Genomic DNA, 21,492 nt, shown 5'->3' with positions numbered 1-21,492 from the left:
CTATTTAGACAGTACAGTAAATTGATTATTATATACATACAAAGCATCAGGTGGAGTGTAAAAGATGAATGGGAGAGACATTAAGGATTTTTTTTCCATGTATCATTAGTTCATAAAATGGGACAGAGCCTTCTCCGGACTCTCAGCTGTTCGTCCAGTCGATGAAGTTGCACCAGAAAGTTCCTGTTTGGGTAGATGGCTCTTTTTTGGATCAAAAGCTTGAGCGCGTCTGTCAGCGTAAGTCGCTGCCGCAACATCAGATATGCCAGAACCAAGGAGGCGGATCGACTCATTCCCATGATGCAGTGCACCAAAACCTTCCCTGGGTGAGAGGAAGACGACGATGATGATGATGGAGTCAGTAATATCAGAGTGCATTTTTTTACTGTACCTTGTTCTTTCGTGAGAGCATCGTGTATGAAGTCGGACGCTGATTTAAAGTGCTCGCTCAGGTCAAAGTGCTCCGAGTCTTCAGCTGGAATGCCATAGTAAACACAAGAGTTCCCATAAAAGTTCTGGTCCCCGATGCTTCCCTGTTTAGCATGAGCTGCATTCAGGATGTGAGTAATGCCCAAGTCACACAGCCGTTTTCTGTTCTGTGCAATGGCCCTGAAGAAAAATATAAAATAAAATCATACAAATTGCAGGCATTCAAACTTCCTTTCAGATCATCGAGCTACTTACACATTTCCTATGTAGAGATTGGGGCAGACTTCATCCACGGCTGTGAGCTCAAGGGTGCAAGAATCCAGGATGCGCTCAAGTTCCTTGACAATGACCAGGTCCCTCAGCTGATTTAACGCTGTCATTCTCCTTGGACTCCTCTCCAAAAACACCACAGCACTACTCCACTCCTGCCGTCAGTGGCAACCGTCCCCTCCCTGGCAGATTCTGCTGCTTAGTGACAGATATGAGCAGCTGGTTATTTGAGAACTGGCAGCCACTAAAATTAGCCGTCCGTGTTGTGCTTGACTCCAGATAGTTATTTAATGTCGAGTGAGATTCAAGTGAAACACTCACCTGGTAAAATGATAAGTTGAGTTGTTTTATTGAGTTGATGGCAAGCTTTGGAAGTTATGTGATAGTGACTTCTGAAGGGCCTGTGGATACACCCATGGTCTGCCACGACAATAACCAACACTTTTAACCTTCACTCTCTAGACACACTTTTTTGGGATAACTGTGGCTACATCAAACCTTTCCACTTTTTTCTTCCCTCATAAAGAAAAAAGCCAGAGTCATAGCTTCCCATTCACTTGCCGTTAACTTGGTTTTCAAACCATAGTGAAAGGTTCCCTTTCCGTCCATCTAGTTTCATGGTAAGAGCTATATATTCTAATGTTGTGTGACAGCGTAACAAAGGACGGTGTTGGGCTTTGTGGCAACATAGAGACAGCTGTTGTCAACAGACTGCACAGATAAAAGAAGTCAAACTCACTTCACTGTGGTCTCCTGTATATAGAACATAAATGATTATATTATTGTTATCACCACCTTTTGGCAAACCACACAAAACACAATTCATACTAATGTCAGGATTTCGATCTTCGCATGGCTAAGTTACACAGCCCACTTTCCAACATGGCCACCACACCTTTGATCTGTGTTTCACTGTTTTTTTTCCACAAATGCTAGGCAGAAAGATAAAACACTGAATACTAGCTATTTAGAAGTCATGTATGCTTCAGCTCAAAATTTTATTTTTATGTTGACAAGCTTCAGTCGTGCGTAATACCCTGTAAAAGCTTGTACTCGCAGTTAGTAGATGCTTAACATAGGCAACCTGACAGCTACCACTGAGTTTATACCGAAGGATGCTTGGATTGAGTTATCTAGTACAGTGACTACAATACTGCAGGATTAGGATTGCTGTATTTCAACGTCATTGGGAAGCTTTGTATTTGAACTTCCTGTCTGACGGTCGTGGTTCAACTTTATGAGCTGACGCAGGAACCCTCTGTTTGGGAAGATCCAGCGTTTGTGTTGAACACAGTGAATAGCAGCAAGAAGCGAGAGGTGATGATGGATCATCAGGTAGGCCAGAACCAAAGCGGCCGAGCGACTCACTCCGACAGCACAGTGCACCAACACCTTTCCTGGAGGGAACCACAAATGTAACATCGTTTATTCACACATTTGACAGGGTCAACTCGCTACCTCCTGAGGTGAGAGCCTGGTGAATGAAGTCAGCGGCAGGGTAGAAGAACAGCGAAAGGTCAAAGGTTGGGAGATCATTGGCTGGAACTCCAAAGTACTTCACTGTCGTACCATAAAAGTCATCACTTCCTTTACAGCAGAGTTTGCCATGGGATGCGTTGAGCACATGCGTGATGCCCAACTGCCACAGTCCAAGCTTGTCATGTGACATGAACCTTAAACACAAGCCAGGATGCGGTGATGACACCCTTCACACATGCATGAGCGTGAAAAACACCTACATGTCGCCAAGGAACAGGTTCGGCCACACTTCATCTCCATGGCGACAGGATCTGGGAGCTGAATGTAAAACCTCCTCAAGCTCCTGAAGAGAAGGGTCAACCCAAATTTCCATCTTTACTTGATGAATTCCTCGCTGCTCTGTCAGTCTGTGCCGAGTCTTGTTTATCTCATAGTTGACAAGTGACTCCCTTCTCTAAACAAACCAGGGGCTCTGCACGACTAGACTTCAACGTCTCATTTCTGCAGTGCCTTGTGAGAGCCGTCGTTGAATCACATTTCAGTGACTGTCTAAAACAGGTGGGGCAGCTGAGTGAAACTTCAGATGGTAACACAACGATAACACATGTCGACATTGCGCATCTCTTCCTTCACCACCCAAAAAACTCCTATAAAAGGGGTTTTCATACAGTCAGGTGTAACTAGGTTTCTGATGAGAAAATTATCGCTACTAACTATACGTTTTGTTTAAATATATTTGCAGTATATATATCTTAATTTCCAGTAGTGAAGTAAAGAATTCGTTGAGGACTTTATGGTGGCGTAAAGGGTGGGGGATATGTTATACCTGTATGTTTTCATAAGTTAGAGCTTGCGCGGAATCTGTCCAGCAGGTGTCAGTGTACACTTGGTGGCTCTTCTTCGCTGGTTGTTTACCTCACCCTCTTCCTGCTTGTTGACGCCCGGCCGTGGTGGAAACATGTTGACCACGAAACATTCCTATCTTGTCAGAGGAACACAGCCCGTCTCCCTCTGACAGCCCACTCTGTGTCTGGTAAGATCGACGTTGTTCCTCATTTTAACTGTTTTCAAACTTTTCATTTGACCCGAGGTTGACTTACCGGCTCCTTCGTGTCATACTTGTCTCAACTGTTGCCAAGCTCAGTTCAGTTCAGCCTGGAGATTCACTTGTGGCTGTCCTCGTCCTGACAACCGGCTCTGTCTGTTTGAGTTTATTCTCTTGGCAGAGCGGGACTGTTATCCTGAGACAAATATTTGCGACAGTCAGTGCAGTGCCGTCTCTATATCAGCCGAACTTGCTGATTTGGCAATTGTCAATCCCTGACTAAGTCCACAGGTGTCTGTTCGCTCTGTAAATATGTTTGAAGTTAAAAAATGTTTCTGAAGGTATTGTCACTATACATAAAACTTTTGATTTTCAAAACAAATCCTCATTGTACGACGACTTCTATGAATGAGGACCTCGCTTGAATTTAAAAAATAAAATTTACTTTCTCATAATAACTTAATAATACATCTGTATCTTGGAGTCGTATTATCAAGAGCAGTGTGTCCCTTATGACCTCATTTGAAATACATCTAGTTGAGTAACAAATGTTCCGTTTTCCTGTTGAGTTTTTTTTTTGTTTTTTTTTTGTTGGTTTGTTTGCTGTTTTTTATTTCTTTGTTAGTTTCCCCTGGAATTTAATTGTTTATATATATATATAGTGTATCCACGACAAAAGTTAAGTGTTTTTGCATGTCTTTTAAGCAAATAAAGGAAATGAATATTTTTAGTGGAATATTCATATTTATATTCTGGAAATATATTCTTTGAGGTTCAAAGTTTAGATGTTTTCTGGTACCCTTCTTTATGAAATTCTCCCTGAGATTGTCAGCTCCCACACTAAAGACTGACTACGTTGGCTGTATAAAGGAAAGTCTGTAATTTCCTGCCAGAACTATTACTCAGCGGATATGTGGGTGGAGGCTGATGAGTCTACATGAATCATGTCCCTCACATGAGGATAGTAATCGTCACTGTGATATGTTTGGATATTTTCATTTTCTGTCCCACCCAAAGGAAAAAGCTTGTTGTGTTACGCAAGCTTCGGCCATGTTGACAAGTTTTCATTTTTGTGCCAACTTATATCCGGTTTCAGGATCTCTGCTTGAGTCCTTTTTCTTTTCAGAGCGGTGTGAAAAAGCAAGCATGTAACGGCAAAATAATTCATTTGACAAAGCTGTAATACTGTTTTTATTAAAGTGTAAATATCCCAAGGCAATAGAAAATTTGAAAATTGATTTAAATTAAAAAGACAGACCAAAGTCAAAGTCTGGCTACATAAAATCAAAATTACCTGAACATTTCAATGACAATTAGATGGTAAAAAGTCAGGCATTTTAATCCATTGAAAACTGGAGGGTGACATTTAATTCAACCACAATAATATTCTTGGCTTAATTTTTATTATTACATGTTTTTCAGGCAGTTGGTGGTTAATATTTACAAAAATAATATATAGTTAGTTATATATATATAGAGAACCCACACAATCGTGCTGCAGTGTAGACATTTAAATTGTATATTAATTAATAATTAAATACAAACAAATGTTTTGCAGATATAAAGTAACTTATCATGAGAGATATTCAACCATCACTTTTCAGTTATAATGCATCGCTTCTCTCATATCACTTTGTGCTGTTGCAGTGAATCCTTCAGACCTTTGAGCAGCAGGGCAGTCAAGATCTTATCAGAGGGTCAAAGGTCAGCTCAAGAGAAGCCGAGATCAGAAGTCCATTTCATAATTTCCAATCTGTCTGTGAGAGGAAGCTAGAAAGTCTGTTTTCCGTTAAATTCAACTGAAATAACAATGAAGTTATTTCAGTTGAATTTAACGGTTTAATAAATTCATTTTCTTTAAACCTTTCAGTAGCCCAATTTGATGTAAGGACATAAATGTAGGCTTTTTGAACCATTAAAAAATATGTTTTGTGGCATGACATAAAAAAGGCTTGATGATGTTTTCTTATTTTCTTAATAGTTGTATTGATTCCATGTAGAGTAATTACATTGGTAGCACAGTTTTTATTTTTTTACGAATTGATAAAAATGAGTAGTGAATTTAGAAATTAGTTTCATGATTTTTGATGGACATATATTAGGTTTGTTTTTCCACGTCAATTTTTGCTTATTGTGTCCCTTTTCTGTGCCATTTTTTACTTACTTTATATATTTTTTTACCTCTACCTACAAGGTTATGCCATTGTCTGTCTTTTAGCAAAATAACACAAAAAGGGATGAATAGATTTCACTTTCAACATAAATATATTGGCGCTTGAAACAAACCTGTATCTTATTGAAGTGATGTGCTTCTGATTAACGATGCATTGTCACACTGATGATGTGATCGCAGCTGCTTAACTCCGCTTGGCTAATGGTTATGAGGCTTTGATTAATCACGGGAGCATCTAAAGCTGGTCAGGTTTCTTTGTTCTGGTGCTATAAGTATGGCCCTAATGTATGGCAGCTTCAAACATACCTGTGTGTGTGTGCAGTAGCATGGAGGAGAGCGTCAACACCTGGAGCTGCAAGAGAGTGGCCCAGTGGCTGCAGGACGAAGGGTTTGGAGAATATGAAGCTCTGCTTTGCACTCAACACCGTCTGGACGGGCTCAGTCTGCTGGCTCTGACTGAAGCGGACCTGCGGGGGCCCCCTTTAGGCCTCACAGTCCTGGGGGACATCAAGAGGCTCACCATTGCACTCAGACGCATCCAGAAGCAAAACCAAGCTCAACTAGAAGCCCTGGGTCTGTCTTCAGTTGAAAGCCTGACAGCTGGTCCCTCGCTGAGCTGCGACCAGGTCGACTTTCGGTACGCCAGGGGCGACCCGCTGGGTCAGAGGACTGAGCTGCGATTGAGGAACGGTAGCAGTAGCAGACATTGTTCTGGCTCTGGAGATGAGTTGTGTCATTTGCATTCGAACGGGAGACACCGGCAACATCTTGCAGGACGACTGGACCCCGAGGTGTGGAAGACGGTCCTCAGCACCGTTTACGTCATGTTTGTGTTTGGCTTCACCTCCTTCGTCATGGTCATCGTACACGAACGAGTTCCAGACATGAGGACTTACCCCCCACTGCCTGACATATTCCTGGACAGGTACTGTGCACATGTGGCGCCTGGATTCCATAGTTCATGTTCTTCTCTTACTATCTTATCTCAATGCTAATGCAGATATCTCTCTCCTTCCTCAGTGTTCCTAGAATCCCCTGGGCTTTTGCTATGGCAGAGGCCTGTGGACTCATCCTCTGTTACATGCTACTGCTGATCCTGCTGCTGCACAAGCACAGGTGTGTGTTCAACAACAACCTTTCCAACCACAGTTGGGAATATAATGCTTTAACGCAGTGACATGGACTTCAGAAATGACATTTTTAGCTGTCCTTTTTGTTTCTCCGACACATCGATGATAGATCCTCTTTGCTGTTTCCCTTCTGCTTTCAGGTCCATTCTCTTCAGGCGCTTGTGTTCTTTGATGGGAACCGTGTTTTTGCTTCGCTGCTGCACCATGTTTGTTACTTCACTGTCTGTTCCTGGGCAGCACTTGCAATGTGCCAGTAAGGTGAGACTCACACATTCACAGTAAATTGGGCGGCGTCTTGCTTCAGTTTCTTTCACTTTCTCACAAACATCACACTCAACAGTGTTTAGATTCATTAGGTTGCTGTTAATTGCCAAAGCTCTTTCAGATTAACCGTAGCGTCTCATGAGAAATAAACCCACTTCCTGCAGATGCTCATCTCAGCCTCATTTTTGCAGTTTAGAAATGAAACACAATGTCAAGATTAGAAAACCATATCACGAGCTTCATTTTGTTCATAAAATATTTATAAATATGGTTGTTTATGGTGAGGCTTCTGGGCATGTCCAACTCAGTGGGTCCTGGGGTAGACCTTGTTCAATCTGGAGGCCCTAGACCACCTCTTTTCTGCTGTTTTTGGGGGAAAATAAAAGTAGTCTCAGGCTCACTACATAGCTAGACCTCGTAGTTCGAGCTCACTCTAAACAAAATCAACTGTCTGTCTTTCAGATGTACGATGATGCCTGGGGAAAGATCCAAAGAGCACTAGCTATCTGGAGCGGTTTCGGGATGACTCTGACCGGGGTCCAAACGTGTGGGGACTACATGTTCAGCGGACACACTGTGGTCATCACCATGCTCAACTTCTTTGTCACAGAATGTGAGTGCAAACTCGTGAATGGAGCGAGTTGGTTCTGTTTACACGGGCTGCGTGCAAGAGGAGACTCCATCTTTCACAATGCTCTTTTGTATCTTGGCAGCCGCTATAGGGGATGCCGCCACTCAAGAGATGCTATTGATTCTCTGTCACTGTTTGCACCTGTGGTTATATAGCGTTTAGACCTGCTGTTAATGCATTACATTTTACATTGTTTATTTTGGTTTCATAGGGTTTGGTCATAGCTTTGTATTAATATGGATTTAGGTTCAACCAAACCTTTTATTAGCTTTGACTATTTATTTATTTGTTGCACATTTTAACCATTTCAACTTCTTTATTGTGAAAAATTCATTATGACATTCGGTGTCTGATGGATGCTGTCTATTGCAGATACTCCGCGTAACTGGAACCTGATCCACACCATCTCTTGGGTCTTGAACTTATTTGGGATTTTCTTCATCCTTGCGGCACATGAGCACTACTCCATCGACGTTTTCATCGCCTTCTACATCACCACTCGCCTCTTCCTCTACTATCACACCTTAGCCAACACCCGGGCCTATCAGCAGAGCCGCCGGGCCCGAATCTGGTTCCCCATGTTCTCATTCTTTGAGTGCAATGTCAACGGACCGGTCCCTAATCAGTACCACTGGCCCTTCGACAAACCCGCCTTCATGAAGACGATGATTGGCTGAGGCTTACATCTTTTTTATTCTTATTTGAGGGAATTTATTTATTTATATGACTCTTTTGATACAGAAATCTTACTAAGGGTATGATTTGTTTGATAAAATTTCATGTTCTATTTGTAATGCAGGTTAAATAATAACTGATGTTATCAGTGCTGCCTTCCGTGCTTTGAATGCGCATTTCAAAAAGTGATTCAACGTTATGTCTGACTTTAATATTATGAGCTACACAGAGAGCTCATTTGAATACCTCCACTCAGATATGATGATTTTGTAGCATAATACATTGATTCTACTAAATTTTTAACAATAGCTTCACCAAATCTGTTTTAATTGTATGCTAATTTCATATTCCTTCAATTTTTCCAGAGAGTAAAAATATTGTTTACATCAACAGAAAGTATTATTGTAAAAAAAAAATAGTTTACATTGTGTGTCTTTTTTGTATTTAATCCAGGGGACGCATCAATAAATGTTTACATTTTCAAAATGTATGTGTGGCCTGCGTTGTTTTACATTTATTCTTAATTATAGTCATATGTTTGACTTGAATTGAAGTGTGTTGGTACATTCAAGTGATGTTGTCTGTGTGAGATCAAAGGAGGAGAAGGAGAGAATGCAGGCTGGGCGACGACAACAGATCTCACTGTGATGGAAGAGAGGCAGCGAAAGAGAAAGGGAAGCTTTATAAGTCATTTGCCAGAGCTGTGATGATGTATCGATTAGGAACAAACTCAACTGGTTACAGATGATCATGAGACACTTGGTCTCATCATCAATTAATGGAGAAAACTCAGTCATCTTTGAAGAAAAACCTGTTCACTGTTCTAAGAGCCTGTGCCTATGGTCTTGGTCAGACAGACCTGCAAGGACATCGGAACTTAGGAGTTGGCTCACTGATGTTGCCATTGCTGTGTCACCTCGTGATGGTTCTCATGAAGGATCACAGCTCAAAAAAAAAAAAAGTTTCTTGACAGCGTTCCATTCTGGTGTTGGTGGGTTCGCCAAACTTTTCTTGCCTCTGGAGGAACACATCACTGGAATTTTGATGTGACGCCACTTCACAAGTGTAACAGCATAATTCCCTGTTCTATGATAAAATAAATAAAAAATAATTCTGTCTTTCATGAACTGCCTAGTGGTGAAATTGTGTTCAGGTCTTTCACACAACTAATGTTGACCTGTGCCTCACGTCTGATCCTGTTCTCTTCTGTCAACATTCCCAGGACTCTGATCAGTTTTTATTCTGGAAGGTAGGAGCAGCAATTTGTCCGTGTTCGTGGTAAAAGTCATTAATAGTCTGTAACCAGTACCTGCCGTTGGCATTTCGCTGCGTAACTCACTAAAAGCAAATTGAAGCAAATGTAATCCAAACATTCTCAGGCGTGTCCTTATGAGGCAAATCAATCAGAAATATTGTGTGTATATACATATGAGTGGGTATATAAGGTCTTCGCAGCTGAACCTCTTTGAACTATCGCCACAACATCAAGATGGTATGTATGATGCACATGTTATTATTGACGCTTGTTGTCCACAACTGTTGGTTACAAAGAAAGACGACATTTTATTTTTCTGTTTCTTGACAGCGCTCTCTCCTGGTGCTCATGTGTCTGCTTGGATTGGTGGTCTGGTGCCACTCGTACTGCACCATTACTCAGTTTGAAGGTCCGGATTCAAGTAAGTCGGTAGAGTACTGTGTATTAGGGTTGAGTTAGCACTGCTGTTGAAAGTTACTAATTAAATCCATGAAATTAGATCTTTGCCCATATGACATGTCATTAGTTTTGTAAAATGTAAGAGTAAAATGTTTATTATTATTTTGTGTCTCGGCCAAGATACAAACCTCATGTCCTACTTCACCACCTCCATAAATCTCCTCTTTGGCCTTCCTCTCCACCTTCTGCCAGACAGTTCCAACCTCAACATCTTCCTTCCTTCCTTGGTCTCCTAAACACCTGACATGTGCTGTCGCCTTGATCTACTGCTTCCTGATCCCATCCCTCCTGCTCACTCCCTCAGAGAAGCTCAGCATCTTCATCTCTGCTACCTCCAGCTCTGCCTCCTGTGTTTTCCTCAGTGCCACTGTTTCCCAACCATACAACATTGCTGGCCTCACCACCGTTTTGTACACTTTCCCTTTCATCCTTGCCGACACCCTTTTGTCACACATCACACCTGACACAACACAGTTGAGCTTAAGTTCTTAAAATCCTCCACCTTCTTTATCTCTGCATCCTATAACTTCACCTGTCCACTTGGGTTCCTCTCATTCACACATATATATTCAGTCATACTGCAGCTAACCTTCATTCCTCTCCTTTCTATGGCGCACCTCCACCTCTCTAGCTTATCTTCCGCTTGCTCCCTGCTCCCACCACAGATTAGAATGTCATCGGCAAACATGTTCAATCTCAGTTTCCAATAGTATGAAATGGACTCATACTGACACAAAATTGTCTTCCATCATTTATTTATATTTATTTTGCTCCACTGCAGAGTGTGTTGATTCAAATGGAAAAGTCTATTCAGAGGGAGAAGAATGGACAGATGGATGCTATAAGTGCGAGTGCGCGTCCTCCAGCTACAGCTGCTGCCTTATGTAAGCTCTGTCCATGTTCTTGAACGAAACTGTATTTTGTTCTCTAATGATTTTCCCCCCTTCAGTTATAACTGCAAGGTGTGAGAAGCAGATTGACAGGGAGGACTGCAAAGTTAATCATGTGCCCAAAGAGGATCATGTGACACCATGCACAGTATAAAGTAAAGTACAAACTCCACGTCTGGTGCACTTAGTCACCTGAACATTGGAAGGAATGAATACTGCATATTGTTCCTTATTTGCCAATAAAATGGTTATTTGAGCATTATGATTTAGTTTGGTCTCCATGATGTTTGGTCCACATTAGTGAATTCTGACATGGTTGGAGTCCTGGACATCATTTTGGATCAGGGTGTTGGCTCTCTAGCCATGTGGTAGCTCCCACTCTCGGTTGAAGTAGCATGCAGAGTGAGCAGGACTAGCTTGGCTTGACCAACAGGGCAGAGGGGAAGCTCTTTTATTGAACAGGTAACTAACATCGACAACATTAAATATCAGTTGTGAAAGCACTAAACAAAATCTAAAATTAAATAAGAGTTCATATAAAGTCTAAAGATGTGTTTTATGTTTAAATCTTGAAACTCAGGTGGTCTATTCCACATATATGGGGATAATAACTTTAGTAAGTGAAAGTGGCTTCTCTTTATGTTTTTGTCCTTAAGCTGGAAAAAATAAAGGGAAGACTACTTGTGGACTGGAGGGTCATAGAGGACTGATATGGTAAAAGTATATTAAATAGCCAGGACTAAGACCATTAAGAGATCTATAATCCAATAACAGGATCTCAAAACCGATTATGAAATGTGCAGGAGCCACTTCAAAATGAGTGCGATATGGTCTCTCTTTCTGGACCTTGTGAGCCATCCGTGCTGCAGACTAACGGACAGACAGACAGAAACCAGAATTTATTTCACTTATTTTACCATTACCATGCCTCAGGTCTGATCCTGTTCTGTTCTGTAAAGAGTCCACACCCTCTGATCAGGTTTTTATTCTGCATGAGGGGTCCTGCAATGTCACTGTATTAATAAAAAGATGTACAGTCCATAAAGAGGCCATGGGCGTTTTACTTGAAGCTAATGTAATCTAAACATTCAGGGGCGTGCCTTTAATGGACATATAAGGTATGAGTTTGCCCATTATTTTCAGGTCTATTCTGAGCCCGACCTGCAGCTGTCGACAGTCATCCCTACATCAATATGGTATGTATATCCACTTCTTATTATTGACGCTATTCACTTCACTCTCATGAAATCCTTGTGTCCTTTTTGACATTTCCCAGATTTCATTTCAAATGCCAAGTCATGTAGTTGAGTAAAAATAATCAGAAGGTGTCTGTTTAAATGAAGTTATGGAGAAAAGAATTTGTCAAAGCCAAAGATGACAGGACTGGAAATGTAGTCAGAACAAGGATTTTTTTTTTCTGTTTCTTGACAGCGCTCCCTCCTGGTACTCATGGGTTTGCTGGGATTGGTGGTCCGGAGAAGCTCCTCCTGTACCTATACTCAGTTTAATAGTGAGAATACACGTAAGTCACTGGACTACTACAATGTGTCGCGTTGTGTATTTAGGCTGTGCTTGTTTTACTGTTGAAACAAACTGCATAAATACTCAAATGCTGCTACTTATTTTAAGTATTTAGAATGTAGTATGTCAAATGTAAACTGCAAGTATACTTCCTCAGTTTTAGTATAAAATAAGTATACTCATACTAGTAATAAACTTGTTTTTGCTAGGGTTTGCTCAGCTAGTTTCATACTGACACAGAATTGTCCCTCCTCATCGATTGACATCTATTTTGCACACCTGTAGAGTGTGTTGATTCATCTGGAAAAGTCTACTCGGATGGAGAAGTATGGGTAGATGGCTGCTACGCCTGCTCTTGCATGTCTTCAGGTTACAGTTGCTGCCTTACGTAAGATCCGTGCGACTTCTTGTGCAAAATGACTTTCTCTATTTCTACTGATTTTTTTCCCTTGCTTTTGTCCTTCAGGATCACTGGTATCAATGCAGAGATTCCAGAAGGCTGTGAGATGTTGATCGATATGGAGAACTGTGTGGCTGATGTGGTATCCACTGAGGATTATGTGACACCATGCTCGGTATAAAGAATTCCATCCCGGGTCCACTTTTGCGACCTGAAATCTGATGGAAATAGTGTTCCGTATTTGCCAATAAAATTGGTATCTAAGCGTCGTCATTTGGATTCAATAGCCCTTTTCATACACTTGGGTGAGTGCCATCAAAGTAATTCAGACATGCACAATAACATAACAACAATCACAAAGATGTCTCTGTATTCAAACACAACCAGGAAAGGAGGAAAATATGGCAGACCTGGGCATTTCAATGTACCACCACATGAAATTGACAAATAAGAAACCTCAGAGGAGAAAGCTGCAGCACCATTAGCGTCCCATAATCACTCACCAATAGACTGCCTAGAGTGGAGCGTTCCATGTGGCTGATCTTTACACTGTAGAAATGTAAACATACTTCATGGAGCGACCATGCACAACATTATAGAGGTCCTTTTCATCAGGAAAACATGTCATGGATTCAATTGCTCCCATAGCATTTTAATACACGTGAAGAAAACGTGTCGTGAATCTTCTGACAGGCAATAACGTAACTTGCATTTTCTTTCATTTGTGCACACTCTTCAGCTACGGAGTCTGAATGACATTTATTGTATTCATATATATTGCGTACATAATATGGATCTGAACATTCTACGTATGAAGGATATTGTAATGTCAGCGAGCACCTTTTCTTTACCTCCGCCAAGAAGGTTATTTCAACGGTGGTTTGTCTGTTTGTGTTCAAAATGACTTTAAAGACTATTAATTTGATGACATTTTCAGTGAGCAGCGATAGTGTTCCTGCTGTTTTCACTATTACAATAAGAACCACCTTAATCATGTCCATTTCTATGGTATGTGTTTTCCTTGTTGTGACACACTTGTGGTCGTGCAAGATTTCGGACATTCCAAACACGTTGTGCTTACCCCGAGGTCATGTCAGTCAGCACGAAATAACATTTAAGAACATGTAAAATGATGTATTTTAAAATATGCGAGTCACACCTGTGAAAACCAACCTGCAATTTATAGTCCGGTAATTATGGTCGCTTTCCAGGTCGCCATACTCCCTGGTGATCTAGAGGTGAGGATTCAGTGCTGGCATCACTCTGGCCTGGGTTCCATATCTGCACAGGGAATTGGGTATAAATTCTATATCGGCAGAGGTTTGTGCTCTCTGAGTTGATTTTTTTCCCCCCACAAATCCATAACTCATGACAACAGTTGAAACTCTTCCTACAGTGGAAGCTCCAGAAGTTCAATTCAGATGTGTGTTCTGCATTTATTACAATGAGTCAGTAGAATTGTAATTACTCGTGAGACCCCCGAGTCTGACAAACTTACCCCTCTTTTTTCATTGCTTCCCTCTTTCCATTTGATTCTGGTCAGGCAGGTTGCTGGAGTCGACTCCCACTGTCCTTGTTTTTGACAGGTCATCGGGTCATTTTCAGACTTTCAGTGTCGCAGAGACAGCAATTCCCACTGTGTTGTGATTATTTACTTTAAGTGTGATCGTCCAGTGAGAACCTGGTGGGAATTTCTCTTCGGAGATCAATGATGTATCTATCTATCTGTCTATCTATCTATCTATCTATTTATCTATTTATCTATCTATCATCTATCTATCTATCTATCTATCTATCTATCTATCTATCTATCTATCTATCATCAGGAAGCCTTTTGAGGTGCTCTTCACCTGCCAAATGCCACGATTAATTGCCAAAATCAACACGGAGGTCGCCGGAGTGGTCATTCAACACCACAGTGGAAAATGCCTGTTGTTGCCATGTCTTCTCAAACGCTTTGTTTTGCAAGCGTGTTTGTCAAAAGCTACAAATTTCAACCTTCTTATTTGACTGATGAGGTGTTTAGATTAAATGGGTGTAAAACTTCCCTCACTTTATTTTTCCTCGACTTGTTCTGCCTTTCTAAAAAACAGATAAACCTACTTCCACCAATGATGAAAGCAATGGATCATAAACCAGAGAGATGTGAGGCAGCATGTGGTGAGCATGTGGGGGTCATCGACTCTGGCCGTTAGAAAATTGGAGTGATGTGACTGAAAGATGGCCTGGTGTCAAACACGACCCTGTGATCGAACCGTTATGGACCTCCCGGGCTCAATGCTGCGCTCTCATTACCGCGCCAAAGTCCATGGGCTTCTCTGGGTTTGTCTGGCGAGTCCAGCTCATACATATTTTAATATGTTCAGGATATTTTCAGTCAGGAAATTGCGCTTTGCCTCTCCCTCCTTGTTTATCCCGCTAATTGAAGACGTGAAAAAAAAATTCTCAAGAGATTCCATGTGCGCTGCATGTTGGTTGCTATGGCAACGCCAAGTTTCTAACTTGCCTAGTACAAGAGGGATGTGCCTTTAAAACGATTTTTTTTATGGTCGCACGCACAGACGTTTGTGATCCAAATGTGTAATTGAAAGCATTTACCACTGTGTGACAGCAGAGCTCAGCCCCTGTCACAGCCCAAAAGTCCAATCTCAGCAGCCCGCCCTCATTTCTGCCTCTCACTAGTGCCGCGCTCCTCGTGATGCTCAGCTCTACCTTCAGATCCACACTTGTTCGGCTCCTCGCATCCTCTCTCTCCTCTCTTGTGTCTTCAGACCACCACGTGAGTGCCTTTGCTTTTCTCCCTCTTGAAAACAGTACTTGTTCTTTATCTTTCATTGGCTTTTTAGAATCATGTTAGATATATCTACAACTTAACTCTTTAAAAAAAAAAAACGTTTATTGATGTTAGTATTTGATGTTTTGAAATGTAAAGTAAATCTAAAATGGCTTTATGGTTGGAGTGGTTTTTAATGGATCAGCTAAGATCCTAGAAGGCTACATGGGAGAGTCATGAAGCTGGGATCACTCCTATAGGTCAGGAACACATAGTTGGCTGTTACCCTGCTGTTCCATGCACAGAGGACAGTAGGAGGTAGTGGCTTTTTGTTCCCTCAGCCTGTGATCGTATGTTTGCACAGATGTAAAGGGGGCAAGAGGGGCACCTATGGAACGAGCAAATATTAATTTACAGCTGAGTAATCATGATATCCTCAGGTGCTTTGGTACGATACTGCAACTGAGGACTGGAGGCAATAAAGAAGGGATGGAAATAGATTTGATCCCCTGAGAGGCAGAGACACTCCATCCATCTATCCGTAAAAATATTAATTCAAACATACATTCATCCATGCATCAACTTAAATCTTAAAAAAATCCCCCACACATACCTTATTATCTCTTCTAACCGCTTACAATATCTATTATTTTATTTATCTATTTTGTCTATCTATCCACTAGTATCCGCCATCCATCCATGATGTACATGATGTTTTTTACTTTATCATGCAATGCTCTTAATTACAGACGTCAACATGAATTTCTGTCTTGATATACGTAGAATCCATTGGCTTTGCTCAGAGGCCAATGGAAGCATCTATGCTCATCGTGTTACTCTGGCAATATGCTGCAACAGAAAGGCAGAACCAGATGGAGGTATGAGTTCAAAATGCTCCCCATACTCTCCAGACAGAACCTCACATCATTAGGAGATATAGGAGGATGTACTTCCTGCTGGGTTGTTCTCCTTCATGTCTTGTGTTCCACTCTCTCGCTGAGCAAATTAACTCTCCTTCGGTTTAACCAGCCATTGGTGAAGGCAACACTATGACCCGATAGGTCAGTGTTGATGTGCTGTGAAGGTGGACGATGACAGCTGGAAGTACACGCAGCGATGCAATTCTGGCAGTTTTGTCCGTGTGAAGCAAATTCTCTCAGACCAGGGCAGGGGTTTGAGTGGTGGCAGCTACTATCTTTTTTTAGGTTTCAGACGATGACGTGCCCTTTTACTCTGACAATCTCTATCATCGTCAAGAAAGAAAGACTCCGCTCGAGTGGGAGCACAGTAACTTTATTGTCAATAAGGTATCATTTTCTCGAGGAGCAAATAATCCAAGATGATGTTTAACTTTCAAAAGACGTCAGATTGACGTTAAAGAGATTTAGATTAAAAAAAAGCTGTGAACAGCAAGTGGAGGTAGATATTGACCGCAAATACGTTTTCAACATTCTGCCTAGTTCTGAAACCGATTTATGATCCATGCAGCTGCCTTATTAAAATTCCCTACACTCCCATTCATGTTCCGGGTTGCCATGTATTATCATATTATGCCATTATAGGTTTCAGCAATAATAAAATTATTTAAACAAATAAAGTAAAGTTATCATTATAAAATATTTTTTATTTGTATTGGTTTATTATTATTATTATTATTATTATTATTATTATTATTATTATTATTATTATTATTATTATTATTATTATTATTATATCACTATATGAATAATAATAATAATAATGATGATGATGATGCTGTCGTGTTCATTATTACAATGTAACATTTCCTCTTCCTATTTTCTAAAATTGATGTTGAATCTGCAAACAAACCTGGCTCAGAGCTGACATCACTGTTGATGCAGTGTGTAAAGGAACTTGTGTGCCTGATGAATGAGCTGGATTTACTTCCTTATCTCATTCCTTAAATTGATTCTTCATTCATTGTCTCTTTTCCTTCTCAGAAAGTGGATTGATGTTGAAGAGTGAAAAGATCTTTCAAATATTTTGTTGTTGGATATCAGTTTTGTCCAGACATGTTTCAATGAATGAGTTTCTCTTAAGTACTGTTCTTATTTCAAACACAAATAATGAGTCAAATGTTTCACACAACCGCCTGTGGAAGTGCTTAATTAGGATTCCTTTATTCTCGTCTCAGATGTATGTTGTCAGAGAGCGGTGATGGACGTTGTCATCCTGGAGGCTTGTGACACAAACGTCTTGGTGAGATGTCCTCAAGTGGCAACGCAAACCAATCTTCCCTGCCGGTGACAGCTCTGCCTCTGCCCTTCAACGACACCACCTCCTCACAGTCCCCAGAATGGGAGGAGGGAGGAGTCAGTCGTGAAGCTGCAAAAGTCTGGCCGTCTAATAACCTGCTCCTGTCAGACCTCTCGGTTATTGGGCATGATGAGCAGTGCTACATGTCCTCGGTCCTCACGGCGTTTCTGGTCGTATGGTACAGCGTCACTATGGTGCTGGGGCTGGTGGGAAATGTCGGACTTATCTGCATCATCGCCCGACGCAGAGAAAAAGTCAATGTGACGAGCATTTTCATCTGCAACCTTTCATTCTCTGACATTCTTGTCTGTGTTTTCTGCCTCCCCTTCACGGTCATATACACACTTATGGACCACTGGGTCTTCGGGTCGATGTTGTGCCGTCTGGTTCCATTTATCCAGTGTGTATCTGTGACTGTGTCCGTGCTATCTCTTGTATTCATCGCATTGGAGCGACATCAACTCATTATCAATCCCTCCGGATGGAAGCCCAGCATCACTCAAGCCTACATGTCTGTTATTGTCATCTGGATATTGGCTGGTTTCACCTCTTCACCTTTCTTGGCCTTTCAGCTGCTGACAAATGAGCCTTATACGGACGTCATCCTACCAGGGTCTGCAATCTTTTCACCAGAATATATCCATACATCCAATTCCTCTGTGCTTCAAGACTCACAACACTCCCACTTTTCATTGGTCTCCACCTCATCGCATCTGGAGGCCTGTATGGAGCACTGGCCCTCGCAGAAGCAGAGGCTGACCTACACCACGTGGCTTCTTCTCTTTCAGTACTGTGGCCCTCTGTTACTGGTTTTCTTGTGCTACGTCAGAGTGTTTGTACGTCTGCGCCATCGCAGGGACATTCTGGACCGCACCAGAAACCAAGACAACAATCGCATATCTCACAGCCGCCGAATCAACATCATGCTGGTGGCTCTGATAACAGCTTTTGCTGTATGTTGGTTACCACTCACGATCTTCAACGTGGTGTCGGACTGGAACCAGGATGCACTACCGATCTGCCACCATAACTTGCTCTTCTCTCTTTGTCACCTGCTTGCCATGTCCTCCACCTGCATCAACCCCATTATCTATGGATTTCTCAACTCCAATTTTCGCCAGGAGGTCAAAGAGAAACTTCTCCACTGCTGCTGCCGTACTTTAGAAGAGGAAGGGGAGCACTTCCCCATGTCCACCATTCACATGGAAGTGTCTCACACATCTGTGCCACCACACACTGGGAGCAACTCTGTCTGATAGAGGAGCATCGGGTTGCTGCCAGTATATATCATGGAATGTGAATGTGAATATAAATTCTAAAAAGAAAAAATAAACATAATTTTGATGTCCACTGAAGTCCTGTTAAACAAGTTAGGAAAAGATGATGACATTGACTAAATAAAGTTGTAAATGTATAAAGTTTGACCTCACATTTCAGTGTCATTTGGATGGACATCCTGGGCTGGAAAGAGAAAGTTAGTTTTACAAAAGCAGTAGTAATTGTTTTTGTAGTTTGTGAACACAAGTGCAATTTGTGATGAAACTATTTGATCTGACATGACATGTTTGTAGACCATTGAAATTGTGTGTATTGTGAAATTGGTCCTTGGACTTGAAGAGTTCAAACTAGGGCTATAACTTGCTGATTCAAAAGTGTTGTGTAATCGAAATATGTGCTGAATGATTTTATTATTGAATGTGTGCTGCATTCTGTTCCACCAATGTGAGTGTTCTGTTATCTGTTAGGTTGAGATTGATGTTTACTGTGTATAGCCATAGACTGTGACACAAGGCAGCTGGTATTTTGTGCTGTTTCCTCTTAATAAAAAATTAATCTTGACTTTAAATGAGTTTAATTGTAGTTTGCATGTTCTAATCGTGCCTTTAGAGGTTTTCTCCAGGAGCAGAAGAGTTATCAACAACCATAAATGCGTTGTGGATACACATTCTAAAACTGGATGCATATGTGATTGGCAAGAAGGTTTTGAAAAAAAAATGGCATTGGTTTCGAAGCCAGTATCTTCTGTGAGATTAGTACAAAATGCTAGAAGTTTGTTTACGTTCATGCTAATCCAAGTGTTTGCTTGAACAGTGATTTATTTAATAAACAGTCATGTATATTCCCTTGTGACTTGGTAAGTTTTTGTGACTGTATCAACTAAATTTAATTTCAGCTCGTAATAAAAGAGGCGAGAGAAGAGGCGCTAACACGCAGAGAGACATTCATGAGAAGCTGCACTATTACACTTGATAGTGAATTATGTAAATTAAGTTCTTGAAGAGCAGCCACTTCAATGAAGCTATTGATGTTGGTGTCGCTCATGCGTGTGACAGGCATGGTCCATGAGTGCCTTTCCAGTAGGTCAGTCGACACTATCCTGAATGTAAATCTGTGCTTTTTGCTCAAATTATTCCTAGAAAAGCAAAGTCAATTTCTCGACAAGGAGCTGCACCTCAGTTTTGTCACTGTCAGTTCCCACTATATGAGTTTAACAACTGGTCATAAAGATGGTTTTGTTTCTTTGCTTGAATTAATATATTACTGAATACTTGTTGACTAACCTTTTTTACGCAGCTAATTTCACTTTCAATATTCTTAATAAGAAGTATGACAGGTCGCGTTACAAGACCGGATGTGACGTTGTCTTACGTCCACCAATGAAATCATTTTGTTGTCGACGTCTTCGAGGCGCAAATTTCAGGCGGTTGTCATGTTTTCATTAGTTTTTCTTACTTTTAAATGACTTGGTGATTCACCACCTACTAAAAGTAAGTGAGAAAACAAATCTATCCCACTCACTCGTGCGGTTCTTATTCAATAAGTGTTGTGTGCGCTGCAAAACTGCGGAAGTTGTGCCAAGTTAGCTTCAACACCATTATGCTAACTCCTCAACAAGTTAGTCAGCTATTGGATGCAGACGTGTAATGTAACATTTCGTCCTGGCTATCACTAACCGCTACGAGTATAGTTGGTCAGTCCCAATGTTTGTTATGCTTGAGCAAGATTGTATTTCCAAGAGGTACTGTTATACGTGGAAGTCATAAAAACCACTCACTGTTGTTGTCTATCGTCAGTTTTCAAATAATTCATGTGTACTACTCTAAGTACACCGATCTAATCGAATACGTCTTTATGTGACGCCGTTATCGTTATGTTGTTAATATATTCTGAACGCGCTAATAAACAAAACACGACCAGTGAGTTCCTGCTAGCAATGTTAATCTGTAAATCCGCTCTTGCGTTGTGTTTTTTAAGTGTCAAATCAGCTGCAGGTCATACTTTTTGTTCAAAATGAATAAGACCCATATTTGTAATTTTCATCGCAGTTTACTCTGTGTTTTCCCTGTCTGTCCGTCTTTGAAAATAAAAATATATAATATTGTTTCATCCGTAATTTCAGAAATATTTTAAATGTACACAAACCCGCATTTAGTCACATTGCATTACGGTTTTTCCTTTTCTATAACACAGATTGTGTCCATTCTTCCTGAACTGAGAGATGGATATTCATTTTGAATTCTTCACATTCATGTTTGTTTTTGCTTTGCATGCCAGTAATGACCACCGCCACCAACTCGTCAATTCTCAAAGGTAGCACTCATTACCACTGTGTCATTAAAAAGCCTCAAATTTGTTTGTATTCATGATGTCGTTATGAATGCTTGATGCAGATGTGGTCGCCTATGTCGATGTGTGGTCGTCAGAAAAAACAGCCAACTGTTCAAAACCATTTATTCAGCAGCTTCATGAGATGGGAGCTCAGGTAATGTCCACTAACATCAATAATGTAAACGGGCCGGACCTGTTTCATATTAATGTAG

At 41.0% G+C, this 21,492-nt stretch overlaps 5 protein-coding genes and 1 long non-coding RNA gene across 15 annotated transcripts in view; 4 read left to right on the top strand and 2 right to left on the bottom strand.

Annotated features, from left to right (window-relative positions):
- Positions 1-110: 110 nt before the first annotated feature.
- Positions 111-1,820, bottom strand: LOC128764648 (dual specificity protein phosphatase 13-like). 2 transcript variants are annotated; one of them, XM_053874566.1, is made up of 4 exons: positions 1,021-1,820; positions 685-897; positions 392-609; positions 111-322 (listed from the first exon to the last, which is right to left on the bottom strand). In XM_053874566.1, exons 2-4 carry the CDS (start codon positions 807-809, stop codon positions 111-113), a joined length of 555 nt encoding a protein of 184 aa, XP_053730541.1. In that variant the 5' UTR covers positions 810-897; positions 1,021-1,820. The 2 variants fall into 2 exon arrangements, with proteins under 2 accessions (XP_053730541.1, XP_053730542.1); XM_053874567.1 differs by having other exon boundaries at positions 685-894.
- A 24-nt stretch (positions 1,821-1,844) lies between these two features.
- On the bottom strand, positions 1,845-4,063 carry LOC128764647 (dual specificity protein phosphatase 13-like). Of its 5 annotated transcripts, none has more exons than XM_053874565.1 (5): positions 3,005-4,063; positions 2,439-2,521; positions 2,269-2,372; positions 2,158-2,173; positions 1,845-2,096 (listed from the first exon to the last, which is right to left on the bottom strand). In XM_053874565.1, the coding sequence occupies exons 1-5, from the start codon at positions 3,016-3,018 to the stop codon at positions 1,861-1,863; spliced, it is 453 nt and encodes a 150-aa protein (XP_053730540.1). In that variant the 5' UTR covers positions 3,019-4,063; the 3' UTR covers positions 1,845-1,860. The 5 variants fall into 5 exon arrangements, with proteins under 5 accessions (XP_053730540.1, XP_053730539.1, XP_053730537.1 ...); XM_053874564.1 differs by having other exon boundaries at positions 3,279-4,063; XM_053874562.1 differs by having other exon boundaries at positions 2,158-2,372; positions 2,439-3,208; positions 3,279-4,063.
- On the top strand, positions 2,931-8,553 carry LOC128764643 (sphingomyelin synthase-related protein 1-like). Of its 4 annotated transcripts, XM_053874553.1 has the most exons (7): positions 2,931-3,211; positions 4,871-4,927; positions 5,719-6,321; positions 6,417-6,512; positions 6,667-6,784; positions 7,253-7,403; positions 7,794-8,553. In XM_053874553.1, exons 3-7 carry the CDS (start codon positions 5,723-5,725, stop codon positions 8,096-8,098), a joined length of 1,269 nt encoding a protein of 422 aa, XP_053730528.1. In that variant the 5' UTR covers positions 2,931-3,211; positions 4,871-4,927; positions 5,719-5,722; the 3' UTR covers positions 8,099-8,553. The 4 variants fall into 4 exon arrangements, with proteins under 4 accessions (XP_053730528.1, XP_053730529.1, XP_053730527.1 ...); XM_053874554.1 differs by lacking the exon at positions 4,871-4,927 and having other exon boundaries at positions 5,722-6,321; XM_053874552.1 differs by lacking the exon at positions 4,871-4,927 and having other exon boundaries at positions 2,932-3,211.
- A 1,127-nt stretch (positions 8,554-9,680) lies between these two features.
- LOC128764649 (uncharacterized) lies at positions 9,681-10,903 on the top strand. The gene is made up of 3 exons (XR_008415782.1): positions 9,681-9,772; positions 10,592-10,694; positions 10,760-10,903. It is a non-coding gene; the product is annotated as an uncharacterized LOC128764649 (long non-coding RNA).
- A 4,464-nt stretch (positions 10,904-15,367) lies between these two features.
- LOC128765023 (neuropeptide Y receptor type 4-like) lies at positions 15,368-19,505 on the top strand. Its single transcript, XM_053875400.1, has 2 exons — positions 15,368-15,400; positions 17,550-19,505. Exon 2 carries the CDS (start codon positions 17,620-17,622, stop codon positions 18,925-18,927), a length of 1,308 nt encoding a protein of 435 aa, XP_053731375.1. The 5' UTR covers positions 15,368-15,400; positions 17,550-17,619; the 3' UTR covers positions 18,928-19,505.
- An 817-nt stretch (positions 19,506-20,322) lies between these two features.
- mcph1 (microcephalin 1) overlaps positions 20,323-21,492 on the top strand; it is a 28,381-nt gene continuing 27,211 nt past the window's right edge. Inside the window, exons 1-3 of one of the 2 annotated variants that reach the window (XM_053875652.1) lie at positions 20,323-20,439; positions 21,227-21,262; positions 21,343-21,434. In XM_053875652.1, coding sequence (XP_053731627.1) covers positions 21,229-21,262; positions 21,343-21,434 — 126 coding nt within the window. In that variant the 5' untranslated portion in view covers positions 20,323-20,439; positions 21,227-21,228. Of the gene's footprint in view, positions 20,440-21,219; positions 21,263-21,342; positions 21,435-21,492 lie in introns of those variants that run through there. The other variant, XM_053875651.1, reaches the window with a different exon arrangement.

Source organism: Synchiropus splendidus, chromosome 9, assembly GCF_027744825.2.
Source record: "Synchiropus splendidus isolate RoL2022-P1 chromosome 9, RoL_Sspl_1.0, whole genome shotgun sequence".
NCBI classification, from domain to species: domain Eukaryota; kingdom Metazoa; phylum Chordata; class Actinopteri; order Syngnathiformes; family Callionymidae; genus Synchiropus; species Synchiropus splendidus.
The sequence above is the reverse complement of the archived record's forward strand: the minus strand, read 5'-3'. Positions and strand labels throughout refer to the sequence as shown.